General features: G+C 39.1%; 2 protein-coding genes and 1 long non-coding RNA gene across 4 annotated transcripts in view; all 3 read right to left on the bottom strand.

Annotated features, from left to right (window-relative positions):
* The window catches only part of LOC121370692 (putative ATP-dependent RNA helicase DHX57), a 28,928-nt gene extending 20,268 nt beyond the window's left edge, over positions 1-8,660 (bottom strand). For both annotated transcript variants that reach the window (XR_005957719.1, XM_041496100.1), the window contains exons 1-8: positions 8,526-8,660; positions 6,535-6,872; positions 5,753-5,875; positions 4,585-4,743; positions 2,399-3,380; positions 1,556-1,677; positions 523-718; positions 214-338 (exon numbers count right to left, since the gene is read on the bottom strand). Coding sequence is in view for 1 of the 2 variants with exons in the window: in XM_041496100.1 (XP_041352034.1) it covers positions 214-338; positions 523-718; positions 1,556-1,677; positions 2,399-3,380; positions 4,585-4,743; positions 5,753-5,875; positions 6,535-6,866 (2,039 nt within the window). In the remaining variant the exon portion in view is untranslated. The remainder of the gene's footprint in view (positions 1-213; positions 339-522; positions 719-1,555; positions 1,678-2,398; positions 3,381-4,584; positions 4,744-5,752; positions 5,876-6,534; positions 6,873-8,525) is intronic.
* A 3,237-nt stretch (positions 8,661-11,897) lies between these two features.
* On the bottom strand, positions 11,898-17,004 carry LOC121369877 (threonylcarbamoyl-AMP synthase-like). The gene is made up of 5 exons (XM_041494954.1): positions 16,956-17,004; positions 16,438-16,634; positions 14,325-14,724; positions 13,317-13,403; positions 11,898-12,663 (listed from the first exon to the last, which is right to left on the bottom strand). Exons 1-5 carry the CDS (start codon positions 17,002-17,004, stop codon positions 12,515-12,517), a joined length of 882 nt encoding a protein of 293 aa, XP_041350888.1. The 3' UTR covers positions 11,898-12,514.
* A 596-nt stretch (positions 17,005-17,600) lies between these two features.
* The window catches only part of LOC121372239, a 107,349-nt gene continuing 105,339 nt past the window's right edge, over positions 17,601-19,610 (bottom strand). Inside the window, exons 2-3 of the long non-coding RNA XR_005957902.1 lie at positions 18,056-18,602; positions 17,601-17,661 (exon numbers count right to left, since the gene is read on the bottom strand). This is a non-coding gene — a long non-coding RNA (uncharacterized LOC121372239). The remainder of the gene's footprint in view (positions 17,662-18,055; positions 18,603-19,610) is intronic.

The raw sequence follows: 19,610 nt of genomic DNA, 5'->3' as shown, positions 1-19,610 counted from the left end.
ATAATTATACTAGGAATTTTCAAAACTGATGTGACTGATGGATGGATGGATGGATGGATGGATGAGCAGATAGATGGACAGGGATAGACAAGTGGACAGTGAGACAGAAAACAGATGGGATGGTTGAATAATTTAAGATGTATATACACAAATGAAATAAATTTTATTGGAACAGATAGCTCTGCTGTGTCAGATAAAGAAAATAATGTTCACCTGTCTTGTGAGCGCTCATGAACCTCGTCCACAATGATGTGAGTGATGCCCGTGAGGTACGGGTCACCCTCCAGGTGTCTCAGAATGATTCCCGTAGTGCAGAACAGCAACCGCGTCTTCGAGGACTGCAATTAAAATACACATACTTGTAGTACTTAAAGACCCAGCTGTATCATGTGTGTTTGGTGCTTGTGCTTGCAATATTCAGCTCGATGTTACTGGTCAGTGGCCTTCAGTGTTCTGTTTAAGGAGAGAGTTATCGCTCATAACAGTGTTACATGAGAAATGACAAAACGTTTATTACTATACCTGCACACTCTCCAGTCTGATCTGGTATCCCACAATGCCTCCCAGTTTGCAGGCTCGTTCCTCGGCTACTCTTTCTGCGACGGATATGGCTGAGATGCGGCGAGGCTGGGTACACACAATGTTACACATGTCACCATCCTTCGTCGTAAGGTAGAAATCAAGTAAAAACTGAGGAACCTGTGTGGTTTTACCACATCTAGAAAAAACAAATGAAAATCACAGTAAATATTAATAGAAAACTAATCAAACTCTAGCAGTTTATGCCTGCTTCAAGTATATAAAATAAGTACTGGGCCATACAGAGTGTAAGTAGAGAGTAGGAAAATATGGAAAGTGCCCATTGAATCTAGCTCAGTTAGTAGAGCACTAACCTGGGGTGCTTTGGTATTAGACTCAAAGCCCATTTCATCCACATTCTGTTTGTCATTCAGCCTACCATTGTATAATTTTCTGACTAACACATAATTTTTGATAGTGTAGTTACATCACCCCCATTATAACCATTGAAGTATTAACCCTAAGGCTTCTTCATGATCTATGTACACCAAATAAGAATATCACAATGTCCACTTTATTCAAGAACAGTAAGCTGGTTTTATATTCCTCAACTAAATTCCTTTTCAAATAAATGTAGTATTAGTCACAGAATAGCATCTATTGTTTGTGTGCGTATAGGTGTCAAACTTCAGACCACCTGTTTGTAACCAGAAAAACAAAAACACTGGCTGAACCAAGGAGGAGCTTTTTGGGTTGTAATCCCCACTACCCCAGCAACCGTAGGACTTTTAACAAATTAAGTGCATACCATGAACAGCTTACAAATCTCAACTCCCCACACATTTAATCTCTCCCACCCCACCACCCCAAGAAATAGAATCAGGGAAATACACATGTACACCCCATTTTCATAAAATGTATTATAATTAAACTAAAACTTGTACTGAATGGGTAGCAATAATATCCATAACTGTTAAATCACAGCTTGGTGTTTCTCAACGTGTCAGATACAAATGTTGTAGAAACTGTGACCAACCCTGTCATCCCACTGATAACCATAACTTGTTGATTACTAATGGCATCCACCAGCAGATCCTGCATGTCCCATGCTGGTAAGCTTTGTCGTTGGACTTGCATCTTCTTGTAAGAAGAAACATTCTAAAAATACATTGATACATTCATATAAGTAATATATAGTGTACAACAAAACACATTTTTAAAAATGAATGTGAATATTTATAACACTTAGAGCATTAAAGTATTGTGTTTTAATTAAATTAATTTATTACAACTTTTTTTTACAGGTACAGAAGTTACAGTTAGAATATCATAAAAGTTTTAGGTACATGTGTACTTGGTCATATTTTAACATGAAGGGTATTTCTGTTCAATAATTATATTATTTCTTGAAAGAGTAAGTTTTTTCACCTCTAGTCATGTGTAATTTAATTTAGAAAGCACAAGCATAATCATTAAAACAATCAAATTGTATGCATATGTCATTATTAGAAATCTAAGTCATGACTAAAGTTTATAAGAACTGGCTCAGGTACTTTTAAAGATGGTTTGACTTGCTGCACCTTGATTCATTATTATGCTAATGAATCTTTCAACCACTCATCTGGGGTTTTTTTTTCAAATACATGTATTAAATTGAAAACAAATAAATACTAAAAACAAAAGTCTAAGAAATTAAAAGCAAAGGAGAAAGAAAGAAAAGGCGATCATATGGTTGAAAACAGGACACAGAACAAAATAGAAGACTAGCCAATAACTGGCATTAATGCATTTGAGGTGAAAAAACTCTTCCATTTGACAAACAAAAACCTCTTTCATGGAAAGTAATTTTTTAGGTACGGTATACCATTTTAAACATTACCCTTTTCCTCTGATATTCTTGTTTTAAAACCCGGTTCATCTTTCTGAGCTGTGCTTCAGGTAATGGAGGACGTACGATGTCCTTCCTTCTAAACTTCTGTGGCTGGACCTCTTCCTCTGTGGTTACTTCACTTTCCTTCTCTGTCATTCTAACCAAAGCCTCAATAGTTTCCTTATCTACATCGCTCCCCTCATCCTCATCATCCTCCTCTTCCTCTTGGGAAGACTTCATTACCTTCTGCCTCACAGGCCTAAATCGACTAGTTACTGCCCTTGGTACACTCATTTCAGAGGGTGCTCCATCAACGATCGACTTCAACAGAGGAACATCATCCAGCAGACTGACTAGAGTAAAAATGGCAGGTTCACCCGTAAGAGAGAGACTGACAGCTTCTTTCATTAGGTGTTTAGTGATATTCAGACTTATATGTGTGGGCATGAACTGATAGGTTGAAGAAAATGCCAGTAATGGCGGTTCCTGAGGGTAACAGTTCCCTGAAGGAAAACGAACTTCCAGATGGTACAGAAACGATTCAGCGCTAGCCAACGAATTATCTTCTTCCTCTTTAACATGCTTGAACTTACACCGGTTTGCATATTTACAAGTACCACTTAAAAAATATTTACATATATTGTTTGAAACGTTATTGGCAGCTTGAGCTCTAGTTCTTTTCACGCATGCTTGAGGAGCAACCATTTCTGTCAAGTGATCCAAGTCAAGATTCAGAACCCACACAGTATTACCAATTCTCTCCTCAAACTTGTCCTCATAAATAGATTTCAAGGCAATCATTTCCTCGTCTCGGCTTTCCATGACCTCCTGCCAGAAACTGCTGTCTTGTTTACAGGAAGCTGCTTCAGGGTGTTTAGCTGTCTCTAAGTCATCCTTAAAGCATTCACACAACAGTTGTTCGAGAGATGCACCAATGTCGCCGTCAGCACTTTCATAGGCCTCTGTACATCTCTCCTTATCAAAGCCGTATCTGAAACAAGACACTTGATATAATATAAAACAGTTACCACAGCATGTAAATCAGACAAATAATCTTGAATAAGTATTACGACCAATTTACAACATTTGACAGGTATTGGCTAGAAAGAAAAATATGCCATTTAAATATTTAAATTATATTTTTGATATTAATGCTGAATATCTTTTTGAGTAAAGAATTATATATAAACTTTGTGACTACCAGTGTGAGAAAACTTGTTAAAATTACTGGGTTTATTTATCTTTAACATGCTTCAGGTTGCAATACAATGAAGTATATTCTGTTTTTCCAATGCAAAATCATTTGACTTTAAAACATAGTTAGGATTTTAAAACATATTTATTGAAAACTGTTTATACTGTCCTGTATTGGACAGAAAGGATCTTTTTTTATAAAAAGCATTTCTTTCTCTTTTGTACTACTTAACTTTTTAAAAATGTCTCCACTGTACCAGGACCATACCTAGGCTAAAATAACTAAGAGGGGAGGGTGTGGGAAAAAATCTGAGCACTCTACTTTTGAGATTTCTTCAGCTAGTTAACAAAGACACTTGTAGACCAAAAATGGCACTTTCTCATATTTGTGTGCCCTTTGACCCACCCCACCTTCCTCACTTAGTGACTAGGTACAGCCCTGAGGGTATATTGTTAAATAAAATGGCAAACAGTTCTTACCAAATACTAATCAAGGTCATTATTGTAAAGTGTGGGAGTGGGGACTGCATACTCTTCTCACACCGTGTGGAGGTGGGGACTGCATACTCCTCTTACACCGCATGGGGGTGGGGACTGCAAACTCCTCTTACACCACATGGGGTGGGGACTGCATACTCCTCTTACAGCACGTGGGGTGGGGACTGCATACTTGTCTTACACCGCGTGTGGAGATGGGGACTGCAAACTCCTCCTACACGGCATGGGTTGGGAACTGGAAACTCCTCTTACAACGTGTGGGGTGGGGACTGCATACTCCTCTTACAACATGTGGGGTGGGGACTGCATACTCGTCTTACACTGTGTGGGGGTGGGGACTGTATACTCCTCTTACACCATGTGGGGGTGGGGACTGCATACTCCTCTTACACCATGTGGGGGTGGGGACTGCATACTCCTCTTACACCATGTGGGGATGGGAAATGCATACTCCACTTACACACACACACACCCTACTATACATTTGCTAGTGATATACTGACCGGACCAGTTTGTTAATGGCAAACTGGTTTACAACAAATGCTGTTTTGGAATGGGTATCCTCAGTTGCATAGCTGTAACTATCTTCAATCTGCAGAGTGCCGTCCGACAGCCAGTACTGGTCTTCAGAACGAACGTCAAGGTAGTCGTAATCCTCTTCACTGGAATCAACAGACAAAACAAATCTATGAAAACTCAATCATTATTATTTTATTACTGTTACTCAGATGAATTTTGATCAGTTCAACTTATTGCATATTTCCATTTTACTGTCAAAAGGTTTCTTAGTTATCGTTTAAAGACATACATGTATGATTGGCTGCTCTTAGGTAATAACTTGTTCGCACAACAGCCATACCATCCACTGAAATAAGCACAATCAAAATTGATTGCTCTGTGAGATCATGCACGAGGAATACCACCCGGTCTAGTAGATAGCAGGGTCTCAAGAAAGAACTCCATTTTGCAGTGCCTTACATGGAGTTACTCACAGTCACCAAATAGACAAGAAAATATTACGTAATAATGAATCTCTTACATGTACAGGTATGTTTATCAGAGCCAATTACAAAGAAAAACAAAGTAATCATACAGGGAATGGTGGTGTGATGCCTGGATACACTCCTTAGCTGTGTGTCCAATACAGTGGATTAATGGTTAGATGGTGGTGGTTAGTCAGATAGAAGTCAGCATAACAGCTTTATCTTTTCCCACTCAGATGGGAAGGAATGAAGGAAAATGTTTTATTTAACGACGCACTCAACACATTTTATTTACGGTTAAATGGCGTCAGACATATGGTAAAGGACCACACAGATATTGAGAGGAAACCCGGTCGCCACTTCATGGGCTACTCTTTTTCGATTAGCAGCAAGGGATTGTTTATATGCACCATCCCACAGACAGGATAACACATACTACGGCCTTTTAATATATCAGTCGTGGTGCACTGGCTGGAGCGAGAAATAGCCCAATGGGCCCACCGACGAGGATCGATCCCAGACCAATCGTGCATCAAGCGAACACTTTACCACTGGGCTATATCCCATCTGAGAAGGGGCACGAACCTAATATCTACCAACCTTACACGTAAGTCTTTTTACTTAACCACTAAACCACTGAGGTTGGTTTAAAAGAATAACAAATTGTGACAGATTAACTACTACTGACCAAGGAATGTCTAACTCCTCTCCATGTAAGTCTTGCAGCATGTCTCGAATCATGTCTTGGTTTTCTCTACTCATCTGAATCCTCTGCATGGCAACCTTGACCTTTGGTGGCCGTGACCAGACTCTGTACAGAGACATATGAATTACATGTGCATGTAAAAAAATCATATAATACAGTACACATCCATATTATTAGCCTGGTATTTATATCTTAGTCAGAAAGTTTAACATTACCATAACACACTTTGGGGTAAAACAGGATTTCAAGAATAATAATGATGAAAGAAATTTTAGTCACAAGTAATTATAGTTTGTGATTTTGGTTCATTTAAGGAACCATCGCAAGCAATATTTGCAAATCTATCCATAAATTAAAAAAAATACTTGTAAGCAATAATAAACTACCCTTTAAAGTTTGGTAATTTAACAAAACAATTGTACATGATTTATCTTACTCCAATGTGTTGAAACAAAATATCAGTAAATAAATAATCATTGTAAAGTGATGATGAATATGTTCTGTATTATGATTGGTTGATTACATTGTATTCCAGACATCAAATAGACAATAACGTCTGCAAAAGCTAATGATGTCATGATAAAACTGATGGCATTATAAAGTGGGACAAGCCAAGTTAACATTCAATTTTTTTTGGTTCATCGAGATTTGAACGCAAAAAAGTAAGCACCTTTGGACAATCAGATTGCTGTAAAGTGTATAACACAAAGAAATATTTTTTATTTTCCATTAACCGAAAATAGTCAACTATCCAGAGATCTTACTTGACAGGTTCACGACTCTGTGAAGAATGTGTGTAACCACGACTCTGTGAAGAATGTGTGTAACCATGACTCTGTGAAGGATGTGTGTAACCATAATCCTGGTCTTCCCTGTGCAGTCCATCTAGCGGCCGATCTTCCCAGTCATCCAGGTCGCCAACTCCCTTACGCTGAAAACCACTTCCTCCACCCCGGCTTGCCCCACCGCCACCGCCACGGGCTATTCGCTGACCTCTGCCACGACCTCGACCCGGCTGGACACCCCCTCGACCTCTGTTAAATCTGCCACCACCCCGATTAGGGTGGCCTCTCTTTCGTGCACGTCCTCGTTCCATTTACAACTATAAAAAATAAATGTTTTATTTAACGATGCACTTAACACATTTTATTTACAGTTATATGGCATCGGACATATGGTTAAGAACCACACAGATATTGAGAAAGGAAACCTGCTGTCGCCACTTCATGGGCTACTCTTTTCGATTAGCAGCAGGGGATCTTTTATATGCCTTTGGTATACCAGTCGTGGTGCACTGGCTGGAGCGAGAAATAGCCCAGTGGGCTCAATAACAGGGATCGATCCCAAACCGACCATGCATCAAGCAAGCACTTTACCACTGGTCTACGTCTCGTCCGCATTTACAACTAAAAAGACCAAAAACACACAAATTATTCCTTGATTTCTAATTTTAAAATGTTTAACTGACCAAGTTATTATTAATTTCAAAATTGAATTAGGAATGATGCCAAAAATTATGGAATTATTTAATCTCTCCTTGAACCTTCGACATCCCTGAAAAAAACCCCAAAAGCTTTCATAACTGGCACCAACATTTTATATAGATGTCATAACAAAATTATTTGACATACATGTACCTGTAAGAGTAGAAAATTAATTTTCCTCTAGATGATTTATAGTAAAGTAACATACAATTTTCCTACAACTGTTTAGTATTAACTGTATGTACTTACATGTACATGCGAGTTTCATACCAAATAAATGTAGATATTGGAAAATGCCAGCATTTGCAGGAGGCATGAACAAAATTCCTTGCCCACCACCTCCAAGTTGAAAGGCGAATTAATAATAATATATAACTGACTCCTGTCAATTGTGAAAAATTCACGACTTCTTCAAATACCAGATTGGACGCAACATGTGTAATGGACACTCAATATTTTTAGTCATGAGTCCATGGACTCTCAATATTTTTGGATGTGTGAGAACACTGGGTTAGTAAAACTTTCTTTATTAGGGGCCGTTCAAATATTACTTAATGCTATTTTTATCAAAATAAGACATCCTCCCTCTGCTCCTGAAACACTCCTTAACGCTAGACCATACACACCCAAAATATTACATAATGCGTGAAAACACACACACAAACACACTTCACAAACAAGTCATGCTATGGATGTAATAACATTTTACCATTCTGTTTTGCGATTTGAGAAAGTGCAAATAAGCATTTCAACTTGATTTATAATCATTATTGTATATTTACATCTAGCTATTACTACCCATGTTGTAACATTGTCATCATGTCAGAGCATTTATGAATTTTTTTTACTAATTTTAAAAAAAAGTGCACTGTTCAATACACCCACCAGCTGTAACGTGACATAACATTTGGGAAGACCCAATTAAAATACACACACCCATGTTCTACACACGATTCGGACTAGAACAGCCTATTTATTTTTAACATTTTATATTGACTTCAGACTTGCAGCATGAGTTCGACCCATACCCCCCTTTCAATGGTTTGGGTAGTTTTAGACATACGGTTAGGGTTTGTCTTTAGAGCCTTTGATATGGAGGGGTACGGGCCGAACTCTTTCCGAACCAACTGCTAACAGCCACCGAAAGTGCCACTTACTGGTCTCCTTACCCAATATTTTGATTTTGTCAATTTGATGTTATTTTAAAAACTTAAACTTATCTTCTTCTTTTTTTACGTCAAATCAAACTGACAAAATAGGATTATACGCACACCACTTGAATTTAAACTCAGCCAGATGTGTCATCAGTGTATGCCTAAGGCTAAGAGTAAGAACAGTGGCATGCTAGCTAGCATAACATGCACAACCACATCATTGCCAACTTCTTCTGTTACAACCAGTGTGTTATATTTAGCAAATGTATAATAGAGTTATTTCCCTTAGACGCAACATCAATTACAAAAACCTGAGTAGAACAAGATCGGACAGGAATCGTGTAAAATCCGGATGTTTTTCACACGACCAAGCGTCCGTTCTTCTGCTAGAGCTAACTGCGTGTTTAGTACAATATTTAGTTAAGAAAGTATTTAATTAAATATGTTACTGAAGAGAACAGAACTATTTTCAGGATTATTATTATTTTAAAATTAAAATCGCTTTGAGCATGGGCGTGTCCGTGTAGTAGCCTACTCTGATCCACAAATTGCCCCCCTCCCCACCCCCGTAAATGCGAATGGAGAAGAATAAAGTTGATTGAAAATTTTGGCCAACTATAAAAATGTTAAACATGGTAGAGATGAGTGTATGACCTAGTTTTGTTTTGAGGAAAATGTATTGATCTGTAATGTTATTTTCGAAGCTAAAATTTGCAGCTTCAGTTTTGTCATAGATTGATTTAACGATATTGTAGAATTTACCACTAATCCCTAGTCGTAAATGTTTGAGAAGCAGTCCTTTCCACCACACCGTATATAATCGTTTGTGTAATTTGGTTACATAATTATTTATTAAGGTATCAAGAATAAATATGTTGTCGGTTGTTCTATCTTTCCTAAAGCCAGACTGATTATCTGATAATATATTGAAACGAACCCATGTTGATAACAATTTAATTAACGTATTTGTATTTTATGTTGGTGTGGGCGTAAAGTTTTATGGATACCAGGTGGAACTGTATTTCGAAAACAAGGCTATATTTCTATCAGAACTAATTGTGTTTACCGACATTCCTAAAATGCATGTGGTTTTCAAGACGCAGTTTATTTCCAATGCTTAGTTAATTCTTACTGGTCAACAAGATTCCAATCCTGGTAGAGGTTATATAAAGACCAACAGTATTGTGATTCAGGGAGGAGAATTACGCTTCTTCTCCTCACATCAAATTGGATATAAGTGTGCAAATAGTTTCTGTTTCGTTTTCCTAAATCGTTCGTTCCACGGAGTCGTCGGACGATGTCGTTTGACGAGAAATGTGTTTGATTCGTGATTCTACGAAGTTGTTCGTTTGATACGGCCGTTTGTGTGACGAAGCCGTTTCTTAATGGAGTGGTTCGTTTGACGAGACCGTTTGGTTAACGGAACCGTCAGCAATGAGTTCGCTCAGCGATATCGTGAGGTGATTTCGCGAGTGTGTTCTTCAACGAAGCCGTTCAACGAAGTCGTCAAATATCATTCGGGTGAAGTCGTTCGTTTTCGTGAGTCGGAGTCGGGGGGAAACGATGCCGTTATGTGACCTGTCCATTCATCTTCAAGAGATAAGATTTCCTTACAGCGGAATCGTCGGATTGGCGATACCGTTCTGCGAGCTGTCAACTCTAACAATAAGCATAACTTGCCTTTGGAATGTACTGTGAACTTTGATATTTTTTTCTACGGTTTAAATAAACAGCAAATTATAAACATTCTTGTCTTTTTGGTGATTGAACATTTCTTTTGGATTATCATTTGGTTTCTTCTTTCTACTTATAAATAAAAGATCTTATGTGTTCACATGACTTATTCTTTTATTTAGATTCAATATTTGTCTTCACTGTTTTCTTGATGGGATCTTAACAACGCCTTAGACCCGAAGTGTGTATCTATTGTGATGAGGCCAACTTTAATTTACTGAACACTCGCTACTTGTATTATTCAGTGTTGTTGGATAAGGGAAGGCCCGTTACAATATTTTTCATTTTCCACATGATTGACAAGGCGGTTATTCGGTATCGCAGATATAAGTTTTTCTAGACAGCTTGTTATAGTTATTCCGCGGTAATTTTTGGGATCCGTTTTGCATTCCTTATTTTTGTGAATTAGAGTTATACATCCTTTATAGTCCACAATACTGATTTTCATAATTTTGAAATTATCTTTTCATTAGATATTAGATCAAGCCCGGGTATGTGAATAGCTAGTAAGACGTTTGGGTTGTAATATATGGCCGTCAAGTTCATGGAATATGTTTTGTTAATTTTCTCGGTTACACTTACAATTAATTAAGTTTGAGTAACTGTGATATTTCATCTGTGTAACAATTGGTGTCATTGTTTAAAGTTTGGAAATTAATAGTTGTGCGTTTTACGATTTCGTTAGGAAGGTCAACGTCATCTTTGGTTTTGATAATAATATTGTTAATAATAGACCAGCATTCTTTTGGGTTATTATTATGTATGTCCTCTAATTTGTTATAGTTTTTCTTTTGGGAATGGGAACTCTATTTACGTGCCCCTATCCAGAAGGTTCAGGCACGCCTACCACGGATTCGACCTCTGACTTCGCCAGTGGGCGGTTCCGGGGCAGCTGGGTTTTTCTTTTAAGCCCTTCCTACCTGTTTGTTGGCTTTATGGGGTTTTGTTTCTTTGTACTCATTAATCTTGACCGCAGTTTAGCATTGAATGGGTCTGCTTTTGGTTGCCTAAGTCCCTGAAGTGTGTTTAGAGTCTAGTAGTTGTGATTTTATGTGTTTCTTTTATACGTCCTTTTAGAATGATTCATATTGATGTATTGGTGACACGCATGCTGTCATTTAACGAGCTAACAGCTTGGTTATTTTATCATCAATTGATCAATATTGAAATGTCCATAATGTTTTGTAGTTTGTTAAGAGCAAGAGCAATAATCTCTTTCAAGTTGAATAATGTTATTAAAGTTAACATTCTTCCTTGGCATGTCATTCTTTTCTGTAATTGCTATTTTGTATGAAGATAGAGCTTGCGGAGTTGAGTGAAACAGTGTCGACATTTCTTAGTATAAATCGTCCTATACCAACTTCAGTCTTCCACATGCAGATACAGCAAGTTGTTATATTATGTATGTATTTTATACAATGTGTGTATGCGTGCGATACTGTGTTCAGAAGGCCGGAAATATATTTAGACATTAGAAACTTAAACATTTTCTCGGGAGAACAGGCCCTCGAACCACCCACCCCAACAAGTTCGGACTCTCAAATTTCCATTCAACGGGCAATCACACCGACAGCGGTCCCTTTACTTTCAAATACACACCTCAGATCCAGTCTCTCTCTCTCTCTCTCTCTCTCTCTCTCTCTCTCTCTCTCTCTCTCTCTCTCTCTCTCTCTCTCTCTCTCTCTCTCTCTCTCTCTCTCTCTCTCTCTCTCTCTACGTTTGATAGCCATAATAACAAACAACATAACACGAAAATATATGCATATGTATTTTAATATATACAAGAGAAGGCATTATTTTATATAACCACCTGAAACAAGAATTTATACAAAATGTACAATCTGTTGTGAAGATAGTAAGCCATATACAATTTATCTGTGTGTGTGAGAGAGAGAGAGAGAGAGAGAGAGAGAGAGAGAGAGAGAGAGAGAGAGAGAGAGAGAGAGAGAGAGAGAGAGAGAGAGCGTGTGTGCGCGTGTGTGTGTGCTATTCTGAACATTGCCTAAAAAGCTATATTTGCGAATCGTTTTTTCTCGTGGGTTGTTTTTTTTCGGGAGGGGGGGGGGTTGTGTCTTTTTGAGGGGTTTTCTTAACAGAATCATGTCCTTTTAATAACACGTATCTACCTGATAGCCCATACTAGTCTCACAGTTCACATTTCGTTTAGCCATCGTCACAGATGCAAATCGAGGGCTTACTTGACCTTAAGGAGCGGCGAAAACAATAGTAGTACTAATACTGGGTCTTTTAAACAAACAAAAAAGGTCACGTTTTCTTAATTTTGCATGAGGCAACTACCTCCCTCACCCACTGCTAGGAATGACTCTGAATCCACTTTTTACGCGGCACTCTGTGACTTGACTATCAATATGTTACGCGCCAATTTCAAGACCAGGGGCAGTCACGTGTCTTTGTAGGGTAGGTTCATGCAGCTGCGAGTTCGTCTGCTGTATGGCGTCTTCCAGATGCTTGTCCACAACCTCCTTGGGTGTACACCCTTCCCGAAAATACGTGATGGTGCCTGCAATAGTTGAACAATTAAAAAAATGCCCCTCGTTAAAACCACTGTCATTGTGACTAACCAAAGCTTGTGACAGTTAAACATTATTTCACCCATGACATAAACTAGATACGAAATGGAAGCTAGTTTAATATTTTATAATGAAGGTATGTACTTATGTGACATTCAGCAAACATATCAATGAAATAATAGTTCGGTCATTGGTGAAAATAACACCCAACAGCTGTAATTGCAAAAGTAGAAAGTGTTAATTTCACTATAGTGACGTCACTTTATATCAAAACGATGTCATGAATTGGTTATATGGTTTACACCAATTTATTAATGGATTTAGTTGTACAATTTATTTATATATTTCGTATTTTTATCGTTATTATTATTATTATTATTATTATTATTATTATTTAATATAACTAAAATGATAACAAATAGAAAACTTATTATATTTTTGTCAAATTTCATCTCGTGCAAGTTTATATACAATATTTGTGATAAGATTGCAGACTTCATACTACGTTATAGAGCCCCGTGAAGTACCCTTTATTTATCACAACCTGTCTCCACATAACCATACACAAATCAATATATTTGGAACTGCAAAAGCATTTAATATTATTAAATGGAGGTAACGACTGTGGCAAGTTATTATGTACCTTGGTCGATTTTCAGACAGCTGACAACAGTCGATGCGCAACTCTCTCTAGATTCGCCGTCACAGATGATTCCGTCCAGCTTATGGCCTGAAATAATGGTGTTAAGACTTTAAACGCACAAAGCCAGGGCCGTACCCTCCGGGGGGGCAGGGGGGGCAGCTGCCCCCCCTGAGAATCTTGTCCTTTTTTTCTTTTTTTTATATATCTCCAGTAATAGCATAGAAATGTTTAATCTTTATAGTATGTTAAAAATTATTTATAAAATTTAGTGCCCCCCCATGGATTTTGGTCAGGGTACGGCCCTGAAAGCATGTTCTCGTCAGTAACAAAGTGATCTGTCAATGCGTATGTTTCCATCTGAGAACACCAGGTGTTGCAAGATTGTATGTGAATTCAAATATAGTGGACGAAAGGGAGCCGGGACGTAGCCAAGTGGTATGTAAATTATAAGCGCTCGCCTGATGCGCGATCGATTTAGGATCGATCCTCATTAGGTGGGCCCATTACTTTATTAGGCTATTTCTTGTTCCGGCCAGGGTTCCATAATTGGTGAAATAAAGGCCGTAGGTATGTACTGTCCTATCTTTGGGATGATGCATACAAAAACATCCCTGGTTTCCCCCCACACACGCACTCCCGCCTTTATACTAACTCAACGAGACAATGAGCATATCATGATGTGTGCTGTCGGCTCCTCCACTCCTTTTCCCCCCACACACGCACTCCCGCCTTTATACTAACCCAACGAGCCAATGAACATATCATGATGTGTGCTGTCGGCTCCTCCACTCCTTCTCCCCCCACACACGCACTCCCGCCTTTATACTAACTCAACGAGACAATGAGCATATCATGATGTGTGCTGTCGGCTCCTCCACTCCTTTTCCCCCCACACACGCACTCCCGCCTTTATACTAACCCAACGAGCCAATGAACATATCATGATGTGTGCTGTCGGCTCCTCCACTCCTTCTCCCCCAACACACGCACTCCCGCCTTTATACTAACCCAACGAGCCAATGAGCATATCATGATGTGTGCTGTCGGCTCCTCCACTCGGGTTGCCGGACGTAATGGCGATGGGTCCGGACACAGACACGAGGTACGCCAGCACGGAGCTGTCTGGAATTCGGATGCAGATGCTTCCCGCCGTGCCGATGATGTCGTAGGCGTCTCCCAGGCCGAGGTTGTATAGCCAGCTCCCTTTAGGGACCACGCAGCTGATTCCTCCAGGGTAGCACCTGTTCATGAAGTTCCACAGCAAAGGGCTGAAGGGAGGGTCGGCCTTTCTGAGCTGGTCAAGGTGCGACACGCAGAGGCAGATGGGTTTTTCTGTGGGTCGTCCCTTCACTGTGTACAGTCTCCTGATGGAGTCGGGATGCTTACACGAGGCAGCAATAGCGTACACCTACAACGGCGTGAGACAGCAGTTCAGAAGATATTGTAGTTAAACCTCTCTAAACCGGACACCCATGGGACCAAGTAAAATATCTAGTTTTAAGGAGTATCCGGTTTAGAGAGGTTCTATTCTGTATATTTGAAAAGCAACCGTGAAAAATGTTCGGTCGAGGGAAAATTCTGGTTTACCGAGGGTCCGGCTTTGAGGGGTTTTGTAGTAGATTCCTAAATTGATGTTACTGGGGATACTGATTAAATCTGGATAAAATGAGCTCCACTGGTCCGTAACTGGTAGACCGGTAGAGCCGATTTCAATCATATTGATACCGACTGAAAGCGAACAAGTTTACTATGTTTGAGGCAATTAATATATAGCATTGATGGTTGTTAGTTTAGTGCACTAAAATGACTTTTATCTCATACTTTATCTTGTATTAAATAATCGAAACTTATTTATGAACATTCTGTTACCATTTGTATATAAAAAAAAACGTTATATCTGGATAAACTACATTGTGCTAGCTATAAACTGCTATATGTATAACCCAACTTCAAAAACACAACAAGTGGATATACTACCTTTTGTTGTCTCTAAAATGTCAATGTATCGCTCGCTAGAACAATAATACATGTGTCTGTCTTGATGGTCAAAGACAGAGGGTAATAATCCAACGTGCACAGTCATGTGGTGAAAATGTTGATCGACTGAGCTGTTCTCAGTCGGTATTGGGATTGGAGCCCAGTACCTACCAGCCTGTCTTGATGGTCAAAGACAGGGGGTAATAATCCAACGTGCACGGTCATGTGGTGGAAATGTTGACCCACTGAGCTGTTAAAACTTGCTTTGTTTTGTAATCGATACTGGGATTGGAGCCCAGTAGCTACCCGCCTGTCTCGATGGTCAAAGGCAGGGGGTAATAATCCAACGTGCACGGTCATGTGGTGGAAATGTTGACCCACTGAGCTGTTCTCAGTCTGTATTAGGATTGGAGCCCAGTACCTACTAGCCTGTCTTGATGGTCGTAATGTAAGTTAGTCTTGTCTGGTTCCTCAACAAATTGTCGCTTTAACAAGCGCTTGTTTTCATTACTTCAAAAAACAGTCCATACTCATTTAGCCTGTCATTTACTCTTTCTCTCTTCAAATTATGTAAGAAGAGTTGAGATGTTTACAAATGTCTTTCAAGTAACATATACAGGAAAGTGCTCTTCGTGCTAGTCGTTTTATAAGGTACACACTGTAGTACATTCTCCATTTAGTTGATGTCACTATAAAATATTGGGAGGGTGGTCGTTTTCTTTACTTTACTTTTTTTACTTTCTATTTACAGACAAATGTCGATGTCGAAGGCACCACAACAAGCTCCAGATGTTGGTGATTTTAGCTAAACATTATTTTGTTTTTCTCTTTAATGTTTGTTTTTTGTTTTTATTTTGTGGGTTTTTGTTGTTGTTGTTTGTTTGTGTGGTTTTGTTTGTTTGTTGTTGTTGTTTTCAACCTTGATATTCTTGAGATTAGTTTAACGACGTTTGACTATATTTATTTGTTGATTTGCTTTTCAAAGACCCCCCCCAAAAAAAAAAAAAAAAAAAAAAAAAACAACAAACCAACAACATTTCTCATCCCTAGCACATTATGACCATGTCAAGTTTCGATTATAACAGATAGTGGGAAAAGTCTGTACTAGGCGCCAAAGACCATTTTACGCTATGCATGGACTCACCGTGTCTGTGGGTGTTCCAATTACTCCACCATTATCCAGAATCTTCGCCACTGTTCTAAGAGCAGACGACCTTCGAGATGGGAACACTGGGCAGACAGATTTACTATTTGCTTTGCCCACAAACACTTTTGCTTCCTCGAGGTATTTGTCAATGGTTGCCTTTGGCGTACATCCAATGCGAAAACACTTGATCTCACCTGAAATAAAGAAATCACGTGTACACGAAGCTCAGTTTGACTGAAACCAGACCCATTGCTTATCAAATTACAATCTCAGCTTCAAGAATTGTTTTTAAAACCTTGTCTAAACAAACAGAATGTTATTGAAGTTTGAAGATTTTGTCAATGTTAAAGTTTGCTTTGTTTAACGACACCACAACTAGAGCACATTGATTTATTAACCATCGGCTGTTGGATGTCAAACAATGGGTAATTCCAACACGTACTCTTCAGCGAAAACCCAGTACATGTTTTCCATTAACAGCACAGGCACTGTCCCATAGACTGGACAACACATACCGCGACACTGGCTGGGACGAGGGTTGGGGGACCCAACATGTTTGATCATACGACCCAAGCACTCGGGTGAGCACTTTGGTTGAACTCAGCGCTAATCTCTTCACCCGTTGCTATCTCATGTCCATTGTATGCCACCTATGCTGTTATGCAACGGCCCGAGTGTTAATACATTCTTGTCTTGTTCTTTTTGATGATCTTTCACCCGATCAAACAAAGCACCGCTGGAACATTTGCCTTGAGTCTTGGGGGCTCTATTAACGTGTTCCTATGCAGTCAAGGTTCAGACACGTCCTGACTTCGCCAGTGATTGTATCCAGAACTGCAACTCATTTGACAAATTTGTGACTCTTTAAATGCATTCAAAATGAACGCACGCGGTAAAATATCACCTATAAACGACCTGATGTGTTTTTTAATCAGATATATTAACGGAGTACGACTCTATTGCAGTCGGTTTAATACGAAACCTGCTGGAGTTGATTTTTCAAAACGATGTTTTAAATTGGTTTTATTCCTCATATTTGGACGACCGAAATGTTAGACTTATTTTTTCCATCTGTGATCAACTGATTTTGAATAATACTGTTTTCTCATTTATACAAAGTATAAAAGTACTCGCCTTCGTCAATATTTAGACAATTGACCACTGTAGATGCGCAAAATTCGTTAGATAATCCATCACAAACCACGGCATCCAGTTTATGTCCTGAATAAACAAAACACAAATCAGCGTACATCAAAAGGATAGTCTCAATGTTGCCTAATGAACTAAATATTTATTCATTTTTCTTGTGAAATGTAGACACCATATTTTGAATTACTTGCTAATACAAAACATTACTTCCAAATATTACTACTTTTTTTATATATTAATTTATATTGTAATTTGAAAGATGTAATTTGCAGTAAAATTAAATGTCTATAACGTCAATGTTGGGTTGTTAAGAGGGCTTTTAGTAACATATGTTTCAAATGTAACTATCAGTACGTGTACTATTGAGCAAAAGGTAATGCCTTGGTAAAACCATAAATACTGAGACAAAATGTTCTACAGCCTAATTTCTCATGCAGGTAAAATAATACTGAAAATATATATTTACCCAAACTCTTTACAAGCATATCGTGGTGGGTGCTATCAACCCACCCACTGGGATTACCGGAAGTTATGGCCAAGGGACCGGAAACTGACACCAGATATGCCAATATTGAGCTGTCTGGAATTCGGAGGCATATGGTGTTTTCAGTACCAATTATATCATAGCTGTCGCCAACGCCAAGGTCATATAACCAGTCCCCTTTAGGGACCACGCAGCTGACCCCACCAGGGTAACAGCGCTCCATGAAACTGAGAAGTAGTGGGCTGAAATTCGGCCGGACTGCCTTCAGTTGTTTAAGGCTTGAAAGACATAGACATATTGGTTTGTCTTTCGGTCGTTCTTTGATTGCATACAGCCTCCTGATTGACTCCGGGTGTCTGCACGACGCTCCGATGGCATACACAGTGTCCGTGGGCAGACCGATCACGCCTTTGTTTTGTAGAATGCTTGCTGCTTTCCGTAGATCAGAAGAACGGCGTGACGACAATAGAGGACAAGGTGTTTCTGAAGCTGCCGATTTGGATGTTGTGGATTTTTGGTTTGTGGAAATCTGAAAGTAATATAATAATTATACTACTCATCTTATGGTAGGCATATACCAAATGCATAACAAACCGTTTGTGCACATCTTAAATTCGTACAACTTGTGGTAAATGAGAGCAAGCAGATTTTCTTTTAATAATAAATATGTATGTGGATGGGAAACCGGAAAAGGAATATAACGTTTACTTTCAATCTTACCTTGCATATACAACAAATATCATTATTTTTGCCGGTTATATTTCTGTTATTATTCTTTAACAATACCATCGAACCGGCCTCGGTGGCGTCGTGGTTAGGCCATCGGTAGCTGGTAGGTACTGGGTTCGGATCCCAGTCGAGGCATGGGGTTTTTAATCCAGATACCGACTCCAAACCCTGAGTGAGTACCCCGCAAGGCTCAATGGGTAGGTGTAAACCACTTGCACCGACCAGTGATCCATAACCGGTTCAACAAAGGCCATGGTTTGTGCTATCCTGCCTGTGGGAAGCGCAAATAAAAGATCCCTTGCTGCTAATCGGAAAGAGTAGCCCATGTAGTGGCGACAGCGGGTTTCCTCTCAAAATCTGTGTGGTCCTTAACCATATGTCTGACGCCATATAACTGTAAATAAAATGTGTTGATTGGGTCGTTAAATAAAACATTTCTTTCTTTCAATACCATCGGATGACAAATATTTGATAATTCTGACATATTCTTAGAGGAAGCTAGCTGCATCTTTTCCATTAGCAATAAGGGGCATTTTATGTGTACTTTACATTTCCACAGACAGGACAGCACATAGCACGGTCTTTGATATAACAGTCGTGTGAAACTGGTTGGAACAGGACAAAAACCCAATAATATAATAGGTTCATCGAGGAGATTCAAGCCTACAATCTAAGTACAAGCACCGCAGGCGAGAGCTCCACTAACTGAGCTAGATTTCGCCTCTAGAGACCCAGAGCGGCAGAGAGGAAGAGGGAGGGTCGGGGAGAAAGGGATATTTTTATTAAACATAAAACTACCCATTCTGTC

Source organism: Gigantopelta aegis, chromosome 4 (assembly GCF_016097555.1).
Source record: "Gigantopelta aegis isolate Gae_Host chromosome 4, Gae_host_genome, whole genome shotgun sequence".
NCBI lineage: Eukaryota > Metazoa > Mollusca > Gastropoda > Neomphalida > Peltospiridae > Gigantopelta > Gigantopelta aegis.
The sequence above is the reverse complement of the archived record's forward strand: the minus strand, read 5'-3'. Positions and strand labels throughout refer to the sequence as shown.